The sequence below is a fragment of the Myotis davidii genome, unplaced genomic scaffold, assembly GCF_000327345.1.
Source record: "Myotis davidii unplaced genomic scaffold, ASM32734v1 scaffold435, whole genome shotgun sequence".
Taxonomy (NCBI): Eukaryota; Metazoa; Chordata; class Mammalia; order Chiroptera; family Vespertilionidae; genus Myotis; species Myotis davidii.
In genome coordinates this window covers 466,535-487,237 of record NW_006285998.1, presented here as the reverse complement: position 1 = coordinate 487,237, position 20,703 = coordinate 466,535, and the positions used below count along the sequence as shown (strand labels likewise).

General features: G+C 43.0%; 2 protein-coding genes across 2 annotated transcripts in view; one reads left to right on the top strand and one right to left on the bottom strand.

The window, feature by feature from the left end:
• Positions 1-13,689, bottom strand: part of NAPB (NSF attachment protein beta) — a 36,963-nt gene extending 23,274 nt beyond the window's left edge. Inside the window, exons 1-2 of the mRNA XM_006757252.2 lie at positions 13,502-13,689; positions 789-868 (exon numbers count right to left, since the gene is read on the bottom strand). Of these exons, the coding sequence (XP_006757315.1) occupies positions 789-868; positions 13,502-13,599 (178 nt within the window). The 5' untranslated portion in view covers positions 13,600-13,689. The remainder of the gene's footprint in view (positions 1-788; positions 869-13,501) is intronic.
• Positions 13,690-13,743: 54 nt separating this feature from the next.
• The window catches only part of CSTL1 (cystatin-like 1), a 15,441-nt gene continuing 8,481 nt past the window's right edge, over positions 13,744-20,703 (top strand). Inside the window, exons 1-3 of the mRNA XM_006757261.2 lie at positions 13,744-13,778; positions 15,612-15,672; positions 18,798-19,113. Coding sequence (XP_006757324.1) covers positions 18,895-19,113 — 219 coding nt within the window. The 5' untranslated portion in view covers positions 13,744-13,778; positions 15,612-15,672; positions 18,798-18,894. The remainder of the gene's footprint in view (positions 13,779-15,611; positions 15,673-18,797; positions 19,114-20,703) is intronic.

Below are 20,703 nucleotides of genomic sequence, written 5' to 3'. Positions count from 1 at the left end.
CATGTCCTTGTTCTGGTTGAAGGCCATATTCATTTCACTAGAGAGATACCCTACCATGACAAGCCCCTTTTTCGAGGGATAGGGATAACTTTGTTTCTCAAGTCAATGTTAGAAAGAAATATCCCCTCTCAGACCAATGAAAATAATAATTCTGTTGATTCTGTTATGTGTAATTTCACTGGATGGAAAGCATGACTTTAAAACATGACAAAAAGTCTGTCGGGGTATATATAAGTAATGCTCCCATTGTCACATTTGTCAGTGGAACCACAATCAATTATCACAGAGTTGTTCTCAGAGCAAGAAACAGAAGTTCTCTGCTAATGTGTAGGTAAAGAAAAGTAGGCATTTTTATTTGTTTTCATTGAGTTTTACTACAACTTTCAATTTTTATGGCAATACATTTATTTGAGTACATTAATAAGAAGCAAAAATTACAGTTTGATCCTCAGTCAAGGCAACCAGAATATGTATCTCTCATATTGATGTTTCTCTGTCTCTCCCTTCTTCCCTCTCTAAAGTAAAAAAAAAAAAAAAAAAAAAAGAAAAAAATTACTATTACTGTAGGAAGTGGTTTATAGAAACTAAAACAGACCCAGTCCTTATGTTTAAATTTTATGTCAGGATTTCAACTTCATTCACTAAATCAAGGTCCTTTAATCCCAGTTCTGACACCTGGCTTGAGGCCTACAATCTTATTCTCTAAGGGGACAGCAGTCATTTCCTTCTTCAAACTGATTTTAAAAGTATCTTACCCAAAAGCAAGCAAACAAAAACTGTATACATACCACTCCAATTTTTAGCCATCTTGAACATATTTGCAGCTCTGGTATACATTTCACAAGCCTCTTCTATTCTTGTGTTTCCTCTGAGAAAAATTTAAAAAATGACATTAAGTTTTTCTATAATAACCATCCACATTCCTAATGCTCAAATAATAATTATTTAATGAGCATATACTATGTGCTAGACAAGCAGTATAGAATCCTAACAGCTGCTTAAAGGGGAGACTCTTATTCCTATTTTGCAGATGAGGAAACTAAGGCAAACAAAAGTAAAGTAGCTAGCCCAAGGTCACATAGCAAGGATGCCACAGAACTGAGACTCAAATACTGATCTGGCTGGCCCCCGATCTTCACCCTTAACCAGAGTCCTCTCCATGCATGCAAACTAAAGTTTATATCAATCTGAGAAATCAGAAGTACCTTTTTCTGAGGAGATTAAAATTGGAAGGATAAAGACATCTTTACCAAGTTAATTACCAACAGCTTGGCACTATGTTTATTTAGACTTGAAAATGAAAACAAAACCTGAAGCCAGAGCATATAAGAACGAGTCACACTGCTCTATGGCTAATATTATCTGTCAGCTGTGCCAGAGAACAAGCCCTTCCCCAGGGTGGAAGGGGCCTCAGGGTCCTGCCACTCACTGGTGTGGAAATGCATTTTATAATATCCTTAGAGGGACCTCCACTGCTGCTTTCAGAACATTTAGTTCTAGAAAGTTCTTCACCAGGCAGCTGATTACATTGAGGAACAGTTTTAGCTGCTTAGAAATTTCTTCTTACATAAAGACCAAAATAACCCTCTATAACTTTCACCAATTTTCAAAATCAACCTTGTTTTCACTATGCTCAGGCCCCTCAATTAAAGACGTTTCTCTATCTTATCTATCTATATTATAAACACAGAATAACTAGAGGAAAACCATGACACAGCAGACTGTAACTGTGCAGTACACATGATGAGTAACTGAGAGTGAAGTATGGACAAAAACACTAATAGTTATAGCCAGTTTGGCTTAGCGGATAGAGCGTCGGCCTGCGAACTGAAGGGTCCCAGGCTCAATTCTGGTCAAGGGTACCTGCCTGGGTTGTGGGCTCGATCCCCAGTAGGGGGCGTGCAGGAGGCAGCCGATCGATGATTCTCTCTCATCATTGATATTTCTATCTTTCTCTACCTCTCCCTTCCTCTCTGAAATCAATAAAAATATATTTTTTAAAAAGACTAAGAGACAAGAAAGGTCAAGGCTGACAAAAGTGAGTATGACATGAACATGAATGAGGGCATCTGCATATGCCAGGAACTCCAACAAGCTTCAAACTCCAGCTTAGAGGCATGCAGTTCATTGCAGTTTAGCTGGTAGGCCCAGGTATGAATTATCTCTTAGACAACAGTAACTACTAACTGACTCTAGCCTAGTTCTTTAATTCTTAGAGCCTATATCTTAGCATGTGTAAACTGAGGATAATATTATCTATACCTCTGGGTTATTATGAGGATCAACAGAAATAATCCACAATAATTGCCATTGCAGGACTTGACCCAGAATATGTACTCAATTAGTACAATTATTATAATTGGATTTATGTATTGAAGGCATAAAATCCTTTAGAAATGTTTGTACATCACCTATAATAATAAAAGCGTAATACACTAATTAGACCAGACAGCAGAACAACCTTCGGATGTCATTCCGGACATCCTTCTGGACGAAGACGTGGCAGTGGGGGCAGAGGCAGTTAGGGGCAATCAGGCAGGCAGGCAGGCGAATGGTTAGGGACAATCAGGCAGGCTGGCAGAGTGGTTAGGGGCAATGAGGTAGGCAGGCGAGCAGTTAGGGGTGATTAGGCAGGCTGGCAGAGTTGTTAGGGGTGATCAAGCAGGCAGGCGAACACCATGCCATAACATCATCACAAGATGGCCGTCACAAGATGGCTGCAGCACAGTGGAGGTGGGGCCTGGTGGAGGAGGTAGGTCGTGGCAGGGGAGGGCAGTTGTGGGCAATCAGGCTGGCAGGGAAGGGCAGTTGTGGGTGATGTGGCCAGCAGGGAAGGGCAGTTGGGGACCATCAACTCCGGCAGGGGAGGGCAGTTAGGGACCATCAGGCTCTAGCAGGGGAGGGAAGTTGGGGGCAATCAGGCCCTGGCAAAGGAGGGCAGTTGTGGGTGATCAGGCCAACAGGGAGAGCAGTTGGGGGCGATCAGGCCAGCAGGGGAGTAGTTAGGCATCAATCGGGCATGGGAGCGGTTAGTGAGTGATCAGGCTGGCGCAGGCAAGCAGTTAGGGGCCATCAGGCAGGCAAGTAGGCGAATGGTTAGGGGCATCAGGCAGGCAGGCAGAGTGGTTAGGGGTGATCAGACAGGCAGGCAGAATGGATAGGGGCGATCAGGCAGACAGGTGAGTGGTTTGGTTAGGGGCATCAGGCAGGCAGGCAGAGTGGGGCGATCAGGCAGGCAGGCGAGCAGTTAGGAGCCAGTGGTCTCAGATTGTGAGAGGGATGTCTGACTGCCAGTTTAGGCCCGCAGGACCGGGCCTAAACCGGCAGTCGGACATCCCCCGAGGAGTCCCGGATTGTGAGAGGGTGCAGGCCAGGCTGAGGGACCCTTCCTCCCCTTCCCCCGTGCATGAATTTCATGCACCGGACCTCTAGTTATTCAAAATAGTCAAAAAGTGGAAACAACCAAAATATCCATCAACTGATAAATGAATAAGTAAAATGTGGTATACACATACAGACATATTATTAGACAATAAAAAGGAATGCAGTCCTGATATATGATATAATGTAGATGATCCTTGAAAGCATTATATTTTAAGTGAAAGAAGCCAGTTACAAAAGAGCTTATATTGTACAATTCCACTTATGCTAGAGGCCCAGTGCATGGATTTGTGCACAGGTGGGGTCCAGCCAGGGGGAGGGGCCATGGGAGGTTGGCTGGCCAGCCCCATCCCAGATCGGGCCGGTTGGCTGGCCACAGTGCATGTCATAGCAACCAGTTGTTCCAGCTGCTTGGCTTTATATATATATAGATAAAAAGTATAAAAGAGATAAATCCATAGAAACAGAAAACAGATTACTGGCTGCCTAGAGGGGGAGTGCTGAAAAAAAAATGGCAGAGCTTCCTCTGGATTATGAATATGTTCTAAAACTGATTGCGGCAATGGTTACACAGCTCCATGAATATGCTAAAAATGATTGATTTCTACATTTTTAATGCATATATACACACATATAAAAAAACAAATAGCCCTAACCGGTTTGGCTCAGTGGATAGAGTGTCGGCCTGCGGACTGAAGGGTCCAAGGTTCGATTCCAGTCAAGGGCATGTACCTTGGTTGCGGGCATATCCCCAGTAGGGGTGTCCAGGAGGCAGCGGATCGATGTTTCTCTCTCATCGATGTTTCTAACTCTCTATCCCTCTCCCTTCCTCTCTGTAAAAAATCAATAAAATATATATTAAAAAAAAACGTTTGGGGGCTATGTCACGCAGCGAGTGACAGGATGGCAACAAGCCATACCGAAAGTGAAGAATAGCAAAGCCTTTTCTTACTCACACCTCATGCTCCTTTTCCTCCACTTCAAATCTACACATATATATTTTAAAAAACCAATTAATTTCCACAATGAAAAATTCCCAACATGACAGAGTTTTCAATATTAACCATAGCTCTTTGGATCTAACAAAGGCTTGCTATTTTCTTGTGTCTTGTTTTTCTAAATTATACCAAGAATCTTTAACTATAATTATAACACAATCATTCTTATTAAAGGTTTCCAAATAGAACTAGCTTATTTAAAATATACTTCTTCCTATTATTTTCAAAGATAGAACGCCTACATTATGCCAGGTTTTATGCTGGTTATTTCCACGTTATGTCATCTCACTATTGCGACAATCATGAAAGACGCTATATCCATTTTAAAGAAGAGAAAACTGTATCTGGAGGTCATGGCTCACCCAAGGTCATTCAGGCAAGGTCAGTGGTGAAACTGAACACCTGGTTTCAAGTTTAGTGAGCATTATAAAAATATTAAGTGCACCCTGCTAGACTCAAGACCCTCACCTCTCTTAAAACATAAGTATTTTTGCCTGGGCCAGCATGGCTCAGTGGTTGAGGGTGTCGACCTATGACCAGGAGGTCACGGTTAGATTCCCAGTCAGGGCACATGCCTGCGCTGTGGGCTCAGTACCCACTGGGGGGGATGTGCAAAAGGTAACTGATGGATGCTTCTCTCTCATCATTGATGTTTCTTCTCTCTCTCCCTCTCCCTGCCTCTCTGAAATCAATAAATATATGTTAAAAAAAACATAGTATTTTTATTTTCAAAGTACTAGAGAAAGTCACTTATCATAAAGATAAGTTTAAAATTTAAAGAAATAAAAGGACTTTTGAAATTATTTCAAAAGCCTATTCTAGTAAAAGAATAGGCATGTGAAAGTTAATTTTTATAAGTTTTAAGGACAAATATTCAGAGTTCACAATCAAATAATTCAACTGATTATTATCCAGAGACCACAGAGTGAGTAGAAGAGTCTAGAAAACAGAAACAAGTTTCTGTGAGGTAAACTACATTATAAAGTGGATATAATGTATATAATGATACTAAATTGACATTAAGAAAGCTAAATTGGGCCAAATTGACTACTTTTTGCTATTATGGTATCTTAACCTTGAAGAAGAAAACACTTTACCACCATGAAGAAAACCATGACCAGCCTGAACAAGAACCACCAGCACCATCCCCACCACCAAGCAGCCCAGCGGACTTTCCCCTTCCCTCCAATTCCTGGGGCAAGGCTGACCTCCCCCCTCTTTTCGACCATGCTTACTCAGGAATCATTCATTGAGATCAGTGTGTGCCAGAAAACACAGGAAATAAAGTTCCTGCCCCTTAATGCTAAGGAAAGAACATTAAACTTCAGGTTAGAAAAAACAGTGTCCAACCTCCACCCATGTTACACTGAGGAAGCTTGGTCACAGCCCTATGATCCACCGACATCAGCGAGTAGAGGAGCTGTGTCTTGAGTCCTTGAAGTCAGCCTGTGAGTCCCTGCTTCTCTTCACTATGCCATCCTGCTCGTTTCCATTTAGAAGGCTGGCAGGGAATCAGCTCAGGAAAATTACAGGCCCATTATTTCAGAGAGCTCAGATGATATCTACATGCAGATAAGTCATTTGTGTGTGTGTTTTTAAATTTTTTTATTTGTATTGATTTCAGAGAGGAAGGGAGAGGGAGAAAGAGATAGAAACATCAATGATAAGAGAGAATCATTGATTGGCTGCCTCCTGCATGTCCCCTACTGGGGATCGAGCCCACAACCCCGGGCACGTGCCCTTGACCAGGAATCGAACCCCGGGATCTTTCAGTCCGCAGGCCAATGCTCTACGCACTGAGCCAAATTGGCTAGGGCAAGTCATTTGTGTTTTAAAAACCAACAGATCATCAAATAATGTGAAGCCTTGTTTTTGCCCTGTGAACCTAAATAAAGAAAACCTCATTTAAAATGGAGCTGAAAAGCCCTGAAAGGGGAATATCTTCCCCACCCAGGCACTGAGGGAGCTGGGTGGGCCTGCCCCAATCGATGGCCCCACAGTAGGGATGGTGGAGCAGGTGAGGGGGCAGCACCAGGCCAAGGTGGGGCGGCAGGGTTGCGGGCGGGAGCCAGGGCCTCATCTCCACAGGCCACCCTGAATTCGTGCACTGGGCCTCTGGTTAGAAATAAAATAATTAGAAATAAAATATTTAAAAACAGAATCCATTAGCCCATTAAGAGAAATACATTATAACCTAGAGGGTTTATTCAAGGAATGCAAGGACAGTTCATTATGAGGAAATCCATGAATTAACATATTAATAACAAAGGAGAAAAATCATATTTACCTCCACAGATATTGAAAAGGCCTTAAAAATGTCACTTCATTCAATACCTAATGAAAACATCCACTAAGACAGGAATTGACAGATACTTCCTTACCATAAAAAAGTATATATTTGAACCAAGAAAGTAGTGATATATTAGTTAGATTTTAATTAAATACCATTCTTACAATAGCTCCATTTAAATGCAGAAATAGCTAACATTCTGAAATTCTCTTACTAAGTTTCCTTACTGTGTACTGTCAGTCACTGAAAAAATTTTGAAGGTATAAAAGCTTTACTGATTTTATAATCTAATCAAAGAATCACAAATTAAAAGCATAAAAATAGATTATAAAGTCTTCTATAACTAGGATAACCCTATACCTTGGTTGTATGAACACCCTTGATTTATATCTGTTTTCTTGATACCTCAAAAATATCCCAGTTTGGCCAAGATTGTGGTTTCAATACTTGATCAGGGCACATGCAAGAAGCAATCAATGAATGCTTAAGTAAGTGGAACAACAAATCTATATCTGCCTGTCTCACTTCCTCTCTCTCTAAAATCAATCAATCAATCAATCAATTGCTCAATCAATCACATTTTGGACAATACGTTCATGGCCACTCTATAACCCACAGAAATAGGGATATATATTAATGTATATATATTTTAATCCTTACCAGAGCCTATTTTCCATTGATTTTTAGAGAGAGTGGAAAAAAGAAGGAAAGACAGAGAGAAATATCAATGTGAGAGAAACACATCAATTGGCTGCCTCTTGCACGTGCCTGACCAGGTCCTGGGCCAGGGAGGAGTCTGCAACCAAGGAATGTGTCCTTGACCTGAATCGAACCTGGGACCCTTTCGTCTGAAGGCCAAAGCTCTATCCACTCAGCCAAGCCGACTAGGGCGGGAAATATTTTTTAAGAAATTTTAAAGTAGAATTACAGCTTTACATGTTATTTACATATAAAAAGTAGTATTTAGAAGTTGAGTATTAATTTAGTAAAATCAGGAAGTAAAGGAAAAAATGTAAGGCCATGTAAGCTATGCTATATTCATCATTATTAGCACAACTGATAGATACTGTCTAAAATTAATAAATCAGTCCGACTGGTTTGGCTTAGTAGTTGAGCATCGGCTTATGAATTAGGAGGTCATAGTTCGATTCCTGGTCAGGGCACATGCCCAGGTTGTTGGCTTGATGCCTAGGCCAGTCAAGGGGGCACGCAGGAAGCAGCTGATCAATGATTCTCTCTCATCATTGATGTTTCTATCTCTCTTCCTCTCCCTTTCTCTCTGAGATCAATAAGAAATATATTTTAAAAATAAATAGTCACTTCTAGAGAGTAATGTTTAGGAGAGAGAAGATCTAGGGAAAATTGTACTTTTCAATTGAAATCTTTCTGTATTCCTTGCATTTTTCTACCATATATAGCTACTATAATTATAACAAATAGATATTTAAGTAAAACATAGAAGTGACATGAACTCCCTTTCATATTGTTGCCTTTGCTCTTTAAAACCAGACAAGAGTAAAGAATAAATAAAAATAAGCATTTGTATTAGCATTCACACACTCCACCAACATTCACTAAGTACCTACTACATACCAAGTGCTGAGTGACTCTACAGAGCAAGAGCATATCGGACTTTTTGGACACCTTTGACCATCTATAATGGAGTCACTGTCAGTCATGACAGCTATGCCAAGTGCTATGTCAAAACTAAGGTAAGGGGGTGCAACAGGAATGACCTTAGGAGGGGACTGGAATGACCAAAATTACAAGTCTGGACACTTGGACAAGGGCTCCATCTAGACACCAATGTGAGTGGGACCTCCACCCCTTATCCTATATAATAAAACCCTAATATGCAAATCAACCAAACGGTGGAACGACCAGTGGAACGACCGGTCACTATGATGCACACTGATCACCAGGGGGCAGACACTCAACGCAGGAGCTGCCCCCTGGTGGTCAGTGTGCTCCCACAGGGGGAGCACCACTCAGCCAGAAGCTGGGCTCATGGCTGGCGAGTACAGTGGTGGTGGTGGGTGCCTCTCCTGTCTCTGCAGCAGCGCTAAGGAGCAGTGAGCCGAGCAGTAAGGAGCAGCGAGCAGGCAGGCGGTAAGGAGCAAGGGGTCCCAGACTGCGAGAGGGTGCAGGCCAGGCTGAGGGAACCCCCTCACCCCACTGCATGAGTTTTGTGCACTGGGCCTCTAGTGAGATATAAAAACTCAGAGCTCTGACCACCCAGTCCTCGAGGTTGGCTATACCATGGGTCATGCTCGGAGCCCTGCCAGACTTCCACTCCACTGGACCTGTGCCACCGCTGTAGCCACCTGGCTAGAGAATGACACCGCCTCTCCACCTGTGATGCTGCCAGTGAGTGGGACTTGGTGCCAGATGCTTGCTCAGCTCACTTCTATTGCATAAGCTCCCACTCTTTGTGTGTAACCTGTGTGTGATTCTATTAGCTTTTGGGGAGGTCTTCCCTAATTAACCAGTGATTCCTTTTAGGGATGATCCCTTGCTCACCACAATGAGGTATGCCACAGTAATAAAATAAGACAGACTCCCTAGGGGCTTACATTCTAGAGCAACACACAACCACTGGGTTATCCCAACCTTTTATAAACAAGTATGCACCTCATAGGGCTCACAGAAATCTATAATAATAAAAGTATAATATGCTAATTAGACCAGACAGCCGAACAACCTCCCGGACATCCTTCCGGATGAAGCCGGGTCTGCGAGGGCCGAGCCCTTTGTAAGAATTTCATGCACTGGGCCTCTAGTGAGAGAATAAATGGTGAACACTGTAAAAATGCAAACAGAAAAAGGCCAATCTGATGTGCACTCTGCAGACTATCCCCAATCTGGTCTCTTAGTAACAAGATGGAGAAAATAATAAGAGAGGCCTTAGCCATTCAAAACTATCTTACTGTCAAACCCAGGCCATACTAAGCAGTTCATTTAGAGATCACTATAAGCTAGGGTGGGGAATCGTTTTTCTGCCAAAGGCCATTTGGATATTTATAACATCATTTTCAGGCCATACAAAATTATCAACTTAAAAATTAGCCTGCTATATTTGGTCAAACATTTAATTAACTCAACCATAATGCCCTGGCAGGGCCAGACCAAATGATTTCGCAGGCCTTATACGGCCCGAGGGCCAGACATTCCCTACCCCTGTTCTAAGCAGTTCACTAAGATTCTAAATTGGAATTTAAAAATCAAGTACCAAATCCAATAGCTCGCCTCTGGAAACACATAAAATGAAAACATTACTCTTTTGCTGGCAGTTTTGCTATACTAGGGTAACCCATACAGTTTGATACACAAACTGTAACTTGACACTATAATTGGAAAAAACAAATGATATAATAGCAATATAGCTCTGTGCAGCTTAATAAGCATTCTGATACCTCATTCAATCCTTACAATTTTGAAAAGTAGATTATTTCTCTCTGCACATTTGAAAGCTGAAAAATGCGGAATCTGGGTATGATTTACTTGGCCAGGGTCACCAAATTAGTAAATGAGAGAATTAGAGCTGTATTTATTATAGTTCATATATAATATATATTATGTAATATATATAAAATAACTATCCAATATATAGAATATTCTATTGCTGATATTAGTACATAAGAAATATACTACCTGTCTCTAAATCTGAACTATTGACTTTTTTAAGAAGTTTAATCTACATTTGAATATCTATTGTAACTGAGGAAGACTTAAATGTTTTACAAATGGTATCTCATATCCCCACATTTTAGAAAAACTTAAAGCAAAATCTTTCTCAAAATAAAGTTGAGTAAATACTGAGTCCTGGCTGGATAGTTCAGTTGGTTAGAGCGTCATCCTGATACTCCAAGGTTGTGGGTTCAATCGGGGTCAGGGGACATACAAGAATAAACCAATTAATGCATAAATAAGGGGGACAGCAAATTGATATTTCTTTCTCATTTTCATTTTCTCTCTCTTAGAAAAGCAAACTGATAATTAATGGTCTACAATGAGTAAGAAATATTCCCTATTTTCACAAATAGAAATTCTAGACTTATAATTATTTCAAGATAACCCGGTAGGGTTATTTCATTAAATTTATTTTGACACTGCCAGATTTATGTCTCTGTTATAAGCTTTGAGATGGGGGGACATTCAAAAGCAAGAGAAGAAAGCATTAATCATCCAGAACATTTGTCATTCTTAAGCAGGCACTCTCTTTGAGGTACAGGCTATCCCCAATCTGGTCTCCTAACAGCAAGATGGAAGGGTAGTAACAGAGGCCTTAGCCTTGCAAAACTATCTTTTTGTCAAAACTGACAAATTCAAGCCCTACTAAGCAGCTCATTTAGAGATCATTCTAAGCAGTTCACTAATTTCTAAATTGGAATTTGAAATCAAGTACCAAATTTAATACTCTGGAAACACATAAAATGAAAACACGACTCTTTTGCTGGCAGTTTTGCTATACTATGGTAACCCATTCAGAAAGAGTGAGTTTTAATTGAATTCCACAACCACAAATCACAGCACGCTTGAACTGGCAGTCAAGAAGAAACACAAAGCACCACTCACTAACTGGTTTCTTGTGATGGTTGTGTCTCCTAGGCATCTTTTTTTCTATGGGAGGGATCTGGGAAAGAAACACTGACATTTCTAAAACAAGCACGGGACTTGTGCCTTACCCACAAAATAATACATGACTGATTTTTTCTTGGAAATATACAATGCATATTTTCATTTAATTTTACTGAAAGCCACAAAAAGGAAGAGCTATAGAATCGTTTTGAGGATACAGTACTGCCACACCTGTGGGTGGTGGATAAACAATGAGTGAAGAAGAACTCCTAATAGGTTTTAATGTGTAGCTAAGACTGAATACATGATGTAAAATATCTGCAAAATGCTGAGCACATTTTAATGGCTGCCACATCCTCAAAACAGCATCACCTGTCCCCTTTAAAGCACCAGCTGGGCCCTAGCCAGGTTTCTCAGTGGTTAGAGCGTGGGCCAGTGGACTCAAGGGTCCTTGGTTGGATTCAGTCAAAGGCACATATCTTGGTTGCAGGCTGGATCCCCAGTCCCTGTTGGGCTGCATGCAGGAAGCAACCATCATGTCTGTCTGTCTGTCTCTCTCTCTCTCTCTCTCCCTCTCCCCACCCCCCCCTTCCATTCTAAAAATCAATGAAAAAATATTAACAACAAAAAAAAATTGGTGATTACCAGCCAAGGAAAAATAGATGTTTCTTTCAAAACAAAAAGGCCTTCAAAAGAAAAAAAAAAGGCTTTTCAAAATCCTTTTAGGATTAATGACAAGATTTGGCCTAGTTTCACAAAAACAATGATACAACACCTCTTTAAAAAAAAAAAAAAAAGGCAATGTGTTCCCCTGAAACAAGCACCAAGTGCTGGCATGCTTTTTTCTCCTGCCAATTACAAATTCTCTTCCAGGGAAGGACACCCTGGCTTGAAATATGCTGTGACATTAAAACACCTCCTGACATGAGACACTAGGACATTAAATTTTATCTAAATAAATTTTAAACGTTTTCTGAATCAGAGAAAGGAGCTACTGTTTGGTGTTAGCATTAAGTATTGGGCAGTGTTCCTTATGCACGCTGGTAACTTTTAAAGGGGAACAAACTTAGGATTCACTGCATTTCAAACTACACATCACATGAGGAATTTTGAACCCAGCTGGGATACATGCCCTCGGAAAGGTTCCTGAAGGCAGGAAGCCTTATCTGTCTGTATCTTTGCACCCCACACTGCTGTGCACAGCGTGGAACCTGCATTTAAGCAGCTCCTGGGGATGTGTCAACAACGGTCAAGGACCACAACCTGAAGAATGAAGCTGGCAAAACAAGCAGGTTCCAAATTGAATTTGTACAGAAATAAAACCGCGCCTACTAATGCAATGGTTGAGTATGAGCCACTTGCCCTTCTCAAGAATAAAAAATGCGCTCCTGGTGTCAGGAGAGGATCTTTCACTTTCAAAAGGGAAAAAACAACAACAAAACCCGCGATAGTTCTGCCTGATTCTAAACAGCTGAATCATTCACATATTCACCTGCCCATAATGCTTCCAAGAACTGTCAATGCAGCCTTTGCTTTCTGAAAAGTCCGAATTTAAGACCTTCCCTAGAAGAACATGGAAGAATTACAGGAAATGAGAGTGATTCGCTGCGTTATCCTTAACCAAAAAGGAGGCCCCGGCAATTACATCAATCTCTGGTGAAGGCAAAATGCTAAGCTGAGAAAACATCCGTCCATCCAACGAGTATTTATTAAATGTCTACTTTGGCGCAATGAAAATGGGCACACGGACGCTGGGCTAGCGGTGCTGGGGGCCGTCTGCTCCACCGCGGGGCGCATCGCCCAGCCAGACGCTCCCCAGATGCGCGAGCCAGGGGTCCAAGGTGCAGCCCCGCGGGCTCCCCGGGCCGCCTCGCGCCGACGCCACACAGGTCTCCCTAGCTACGCGGGCTCAGCGGGGGCGAAACGAACCAATCCGTCCGGCCACTGCGGTTAGGGCCACCGCACACCCGGCTGCCGCGGACCCGTAAGGCCGTGGGATCCTCGCACCAACGCGAAAACAGCTCCGTGCCCGGGGGGACATCGTGGGGCACAGGAGTAGGTTCAGTGGCCCCAGAGAATCGCGGGAGGGTGCGCTGGGGCTGGAGGCCCCTGGGCTTTCTAAGGGTTGTAGGGACCGCGTCGTGCAGAGGTGTGGGGGCCCTAGAGGCTCCCAGAGGGACGTGTTGGGGGGCAGTCGACCGGGGATGGGCCGGGGATGGAGACCCCCTCAGGACGCGCGCGGCCTGACGCTCACCCAAACAGCCCTCGGAGGAAGGAGTGAGAGGCCTTAAGTCGCTTTTCGGCATCCGCCATCAGCTGGACTGCCTCGCGCTCCTTCCCTGCGTTGTCCATACTTCCTAACGCCGCCGCCACAGCCTCCTCTGCCGGCTGAGTGCGCCTACCACGCCTTCGCTCCCTTCTTGCAAGGCGGCGCGCGCAGGCGTGGTGAGCGCAGGCGCGGTGCGCACAGCCTGCCGGAATTTGTAGTCCGGGACCCACCCTGGAGGCGGGAGCGCAGGCGCGAAGCGCAGGTTGGTTCGGATGGGGTCAAGGACAGCTCCCAGCGGGGTGCAGAGCGGACCAGGGAGGAGTCCAATCTCCCTGACAGCTGGCGCTGGGGATGGGGTCCTAGGCCAAGGTGAACTTTAATCCTTTAAGTATGCGGGGAATGGAAAATGACTTCTGGCTTCCAGAAAGATCACTTTAAACACTCAGCATTATGTTGGTTCAGGAATTCCTGCTCAGCACAACTGGCACGTGGCCAGGGGATGGATGAGATACCTGGATCACAGAGTGCAATGCTCAACCTACAGTCTAGTTTTGCAAAAGGAAATCCAGAGCGGCCACACACAAAAATAACTTCATTAACTGTGTGATGCCCATTTACCCACTCACCCACCCAGGAACAGCTGACAGAAAGAGACATTTTTACCTCCAGAGCAAGGCATTTAAGAATGTATCATTTCTCCCAATATAAATTCAGAGTTATTTTTCAGTCTCCCCATATTGCAACCTTCTAATGGTCCTCTCTTGCTTGATTATAATTGAGTTGCATATATGCAATATATGCACAATCCACTGTTTTTATTGGCTGAATTCTTTTCAATGGATGCGAGCCATTGAGCTCTCTTTATCCTTTACATAATGTTTTCCATTGGCGGTGGATCTCCTGGGACACAATATCTGACTTCCAATAAAAATTTTAATCTCCTAGGAGAAGTATCCATAGATAGATGCCATTGTCTGCCAAAGATTTCCAGGACTGTCCCAGAGGGAGTTGTTTGTTTGTTTTTTAATACAAAGCCTTGTCTAGATCGTTTACATTTGGCAATGCTAAAGCAGAGGTGGTTACCCAAATACAAAGATCACTGCCAAATGAGAGCTTGTGACAATTTCAAACTATTAATCGGTACTCTGTGGTCACGGCCACACAAAATCTATCTAAGACAATGCTTTCAGAGAGCAAGGCAAGAAGGCCCCAACTCCTAGAAAGATAACTAAAGCAAACATCACAGAGTTTACGCATTGCAGTGTTATCTGTAGGGAGCTCTCCACGTACCTACCTGTTGTTGGGAGGAGAGGGGGAGTGAGTTTCTTGTGTTATCATGAGAAAAGGAATTTTCTGAGACTCGCACGGGAGGATGAGATATTGCAGAAAGCTTTATTTCTGTGGAATGAAACCCCTGAGTTTTCCAGGTTCCATTTCCCGTAGTCCCACCAAGGAAGAAGTCCATCTTTGCCTTTAGCAGGGCTGGGATTAAAGCCATTGCCCAGAGTTTCCGTTCCATGTTGGGGCAAGTCCAATCCAGTAGGCTAGCTTCGTGTGTGTTCCCGCTGCAGTCCATCAGTCCATTGCATGTGGGGTCTGCATGGCCATCTGCCATGGGGCCTCTAGAGCCACACGGATATGGAGGAACATGGGCAAATGTAAGAGTCACAAGAGCCAAGAGGGTGAGAATTCCTTTGTCTTGGGATTATATATCCCCAAATTTTCACAGGTTTGCAGTGGCCCCAGTCCTTCTAGCAAATGATTTCTGTTCCCAAGTTTGACTGACAGGCACCTTCCCTACGTCACCCTGACTTTACTGCACACGTGTCCATCTCCCCTACCCCTAGTGATCTTTGGGGAATGGGCCAGTGATTCCCTGGGGTGTCTAAAGTTTCAGCTTCCTGGTGAAGGTGCCCAGATGGCTGTGCTTATAATGTCTGGCCTCCCCTTTTTCTCCTTTCCCCTATTATTAATAACTAGCTTATTACAACCATATCAGCTGGACTCCAAAAGTAGAAGGAAATCTCAGATCTTCAAGTAGAGTTTATTTACTATTACTACATGCATTATTCTAACTTGTGTACTTTTGGGGCAGGAAGTTGGAGGTGGCATAAATGCAGGAGTAAAGAGGAAAACTGAAAAGAACAAAAAAGAACGTAAGCACTTGAAAAGCAGAGCCGTCTACGGATGAGGCAGGATAGTAAGAAGCTAGGAAAATTCTTTGATAAGTGGAATAGGGAAACTAGGGCAGAGAGTTAAATGGCCAGGCAGTTTACAGCCATCTAGTAAGTCACAAAATCCTATCTTCCATAATCAAGGACCCAAGAGTGAATGGTTTACACTTCTCCTTCCTAACCAGAGGGTAAATAGCTTAAATCATCCTACTCAAAGAGATGCTAGTAGATCTTGGAAGTCCAATTAGCACCATTTGCCAACCACATACAAGGACAGATGAAATTATGGGAATAAATCTCATTTGATATATCAGCATAAAATTGATGAATATTGTATGCTGAGACCTCCCCTAAACTCCCAGTCTTTTAAAACCTTCAAGACAAAGGACCCAGCAAAGCTCTCCCTCCCAGGAGCATGCCCATACCTTTCCCTTCCCCCACAGGCATGCATCTCCTAAGGGACCCCAGGAGACTTGCAACCAGAGGAGCAATGGGCAGTGGCAGCTCACCCCTGGCTAACCCCTTGAACTTGTCTCCACGGTCCCTTTTCTCTGACTTTCCAGTGAGCTGGCAGAAGCCTCACCTTGGCTCACTTCTTTCCTGGAACAGTTCTAGACAGCCAAAGCAGCCCCGCCTCTCTCTCCTGTTGCTTCTATCCTAGGCTCTTCCTGTTTCACTGTCCCTAGCTTTAATCAGAGTACTGTCTATAACACCTGTACTTATGCTGTGAAATCTCTCCTGCATAAAGTCAAGAACCCACACGCTACAGGCTGGCAGAGGTTTACCTGTTCTGGATGGTCCCTGTCCAATAACATGGGGATTTAGTGGAGCAGGGCCATCTCAAAAGCTCTGAAGTGCAGCATCAGCATGGTGATTAAAACAGTTCCCAAACTTGGCTCAATGTGGAAACTCTAAAGAATGTCCAAGAAATACGGACTCCTGAGTCACTAGCTTTTTGTATCAGGATCTCCTAGAGGTGGGGTCCAGGGACTGTACATTGTAAGAACTCTCCACAACTACGCTAAAACATACAATTCTAGGTCCTCCCATCTAGTCAGCTGGAAAGGAGGGGGAATGGACTGCCTCCTCTAAACTAGAACTTGTAATTTAAGGGTTTCAGGGATATATATTGGAATTTCTTCTGTTTCTGGGTATTTCCCTCATATTCTCACTCTCTCTCTCTCTCTCTCCTCTCTCTCTTCTCCCTCTCTCTCTCTCTCTCTCTCTCTCTCTCTCTCTCTCTCTCTCTCTCCCTCACAGTAAACCTGAGGAACTCTCCCCCAGGCCACACCCAGAGGCTAGGTGAGCAGAGGTGACAGGGCAGAGAGACAAACCTGATAGAGTGAGGACTGACTAGAGCAGTGGTTCTCAACCTTCCTAATGCCACAACCCTTTAATACAGTTCCTCATGTTGTGGTGAACCCCAACCATAAAATTATTTTCGTTGCTACTTCATAACTGTAATTTTGCTACTGTTATGAATCATAATGTAAATATCTGCTATGCAGGATGTATTTTCATCGTTACAAATTGAACATAATTAAAGCATAGTGATTAATCACAAAAACAATATGTAATTATATGTGTTTTCCGATGGTCTTAGGCGACCCCTGTGAAAGGGTCGTTCGACCCCCAAAGGGGTCTCGACCCACAGGTTGAGAACTGCTGCACTAGAGGGACAGATGAGGAATCTGAAGGAGTTTGAGAAAACAGCAGAAGCAGGAAAGACACTCTGACCTCCCCATACCCTTCTCCTTTGAAAGTAAGAGATAAATGTCCCTGTGTAAGTGCCCTCCTGGTACCAGAAGGAAGGAAAACATCTTTATCACTAGAGGTGGGGAATTTAGTGCCATGAAGACTTCATAAACAAACCTTGAGACTTCTTTACCGCTTACTACCCCTCACCCAAACTCCTTTGTCTTGCCAATTCTTTACAAATCTGTTTCTTTGTCTACAGGTATACAAGCTTTCTGCTCTGAGCACTTCATTTCGTTGCCATTCTCTTGTCAGGTCTCCCACATAAATGTAAAAATTCAATTAAATATGTGTGTTTTCCTCTGGTTACTCTGTCTTATACCAGTTTAATTCTTAGGCCAACCCAGAGCCCCAAAGAGGGTACAGGAGACATTCCTTCCCTTTATAAGCAACACCCAAACGTTAGAAATCAACTTTCTTTTTTGAAAAATATTATTTTTAATTTTTCAGTTACAGGTGACAGACATTAGATCCAGGTGTACAACATAGTTATTTTACATTTATATAACTTATGAAGTAATTACCTCAATGAGTAGTACTCATCTGATACTATACATAGTTATTCCGGTATTATTGACTATATTCCCCACGCTGTACTTACTTACAGCCCTGTGACTGTTTTATAACCAGCAATTTATACAATGTAATCCCTCCCCTTTTTTCACTCACCCACCATGGCCCCTCCCGCTTGGCAACCATCACAAGTGCATGATTAAATTCTGAATAAGTAAAGTTCACAATGTATTCCTCCCTCACAAGGAGGCGGGTGGGGCTTACCTCACAAAGCTCTGCTGGGCTCATACTAAGATAGCTCGAGCCAGTGCCAGGGCCTGCAGGCACAGTGAGAAATCCAGCCGGCAGAAATCTGTGGTGAGTAGCTGGCGGGGGAGTACAGAGAACCTCTAGAGAAGCATAGGAAATAGGTGATGGCTGGGTGAGATAGTTGGAACCCAAAGTAGGTAAGTAGAATGCCCCTGACCCTGTTCCATGCCCCTGATTTCTTATATCCCAGTTCAAACATCATGTTCTCCCTAAGCCTTTCCCTGTTTCCATGAATGGTGCTCCTCTGTCCAATACACCGGGTCTTATTGCATAGCACTGTAGAGGTCTGTTTTGGGTTTTTCTTCCTTTGTAGGTGTAAAGGCAGGGAGAAGGTCTTACCCACCTTGGCAGGTGTTTAGAAATTACGCCTGTCTGAAACACCGAAGAACCGAATGGGTGTGGAAAATGACCTGACCTGAGAGTAGGTTGGACAGCCACGCAGAGAGATTTCTCTGTCTGGTCCTTCCATCAAACTGTGGGCAGGGTGTTGAAAGGAAGAGGCCCAGGACTCAGTCTCTGTTTAAATGCAGGCAGCTGTCTCTGGGAAAGGCTGCGTTGGCGAGGGCTGTGGATGAGCAGTGAGCAAGCCTGAAGGTGCAGTGGATAGGCAGTTTCTGAACTGCAGACATGGGAGCTGAATGCTGGAGAAACCTCCTGTGGTTGTTGGCTGCTCTGCTCCTGATGGCCAAATTGGGTCACTTTCAAAGGTGGGGAGGTTTCCAGGAGAAGCCCACAAGCAAGAAAAACATGAATTCAACACTCAGATTCTTCATTGAAAACTACAACAACGTGAGCAATGACACCTACTTATTTCGAGTAGACAAAGTACTTCAAAGTTATGTGCAGGTTTGTATCTCGGTTTCTCTGAATATGGGCAGTACCCCCATTCTTGCCCATTTTTTACATTGAATTTATTGGGGTGACACTGGTAAACAATATGACACAGATTTCAGGTGCACAATTTTACAACGCATCATCTGTACACTGTATTGTGTGTTCACCACCCCAAGTTAAGTCTCCGTCTATCACCATTTATCTGCCCCATACCCTCCTTCCCCTCCTCTCCTCCCCTCCCCTCAGCAATCACCACACTGCTGTCCATCAGTTTTCCATCATTACTTTTTCTAAGTATCTTTTTAAAAAAATACATATTTTTATTGATTTTGTACAGAGAGGAAGGGAGAAGGATAGAGAGTTAGAAACATCGATCAGCTGCCTCCTGCACACCCCCTACTGGGGATGCGCCCACAACCAAGGTACATGCCCTTGACTGGAATCGAACCTGGGACCCTTCAGTCTGCAGACTGATGCTCTAACCACTGAGCCAAACCGGTTAGGGCTTTAAATATCTCTTCGATTTCTTGCTCTCTCCCCTCCTTCTGGCACCCCTATGATGCCAATGCTGGGCCCTTCTTTGTCTTTTGTTATAGCCTTTTTTTTTTCTATTTTGCTTAATCTTTCCACCCCAACCCGAACACCACCACCCCTCCCTGAGCTGTCTGCCTACTCTTTATCTATGAGTCTGTCTCTATTTTGCTTGGTAGTTCAGTTTGTTCATTAAATTCCACATATGAGTGAAATCATATGTTACTTGTTTTTCTCTGACTGGCTTATTTCACTTAGCATAATATTCTCTAGGTCTATCCCTGTTGTTGCAGATGGCAAGATTTAATTCTTTTTTTTTATGACTGAATCATATTCCATTGTATAGATCTTTATCTTTACCCATTCATCTATTTTTTTTCTTAAGTTATTTTTATTGATTTCAGAGAGGAAAGGAGAGGGAGAGAGAGATAGAAACACCTATGGTGAGAGAGAATTTTGTTGCAGATGGCAAGATTTAATTCTTTTTTTTAATGGCTGAACCATATTCCATTGTAGAGGTCTTTATCTTTACCCATTCATCTATTTTTTTCTTAATATATTTTTATTGATTTTAGAGAGGAAGGGAGAAGGAGAGAGAGAGCGATAGAAACACCAATGGTGAGAGAGAATCATTGATTGGGGGCCTCCTGCACACCCCCCACTGGGAATCAAGCCCAGAACCTAGGCATGTGCCCTGACCAGGAATAGAACCATGACCTCCTGGATCACAGTTTGAAGTTCAACCACAGTGGCTGGGCTATCCATTCATGTATTGATGGACACTTAAGTTGCTTTTATATCTTGCTGCAATAAATATATGAATGTATAGATCCTTTTGATTTAGTGTTTTGGGTTCCTTTGAATAAATACTTAGAAATAGAGATGTTAGGTCTTCTTTTCTCTTTTGTTATAGCCTTTGTTTTAAAGTCTATTTGGTTTGATATAAGTATTGCTACCCCACATTTTTTGTTTTGTGTTGTTTCCATTTTCATGAAATATCATTTTCCATCCATTTACTTTGAGTCTGTGTGTGCCTTATTTATTTTATTTTATTATTTATTATTGAATTTT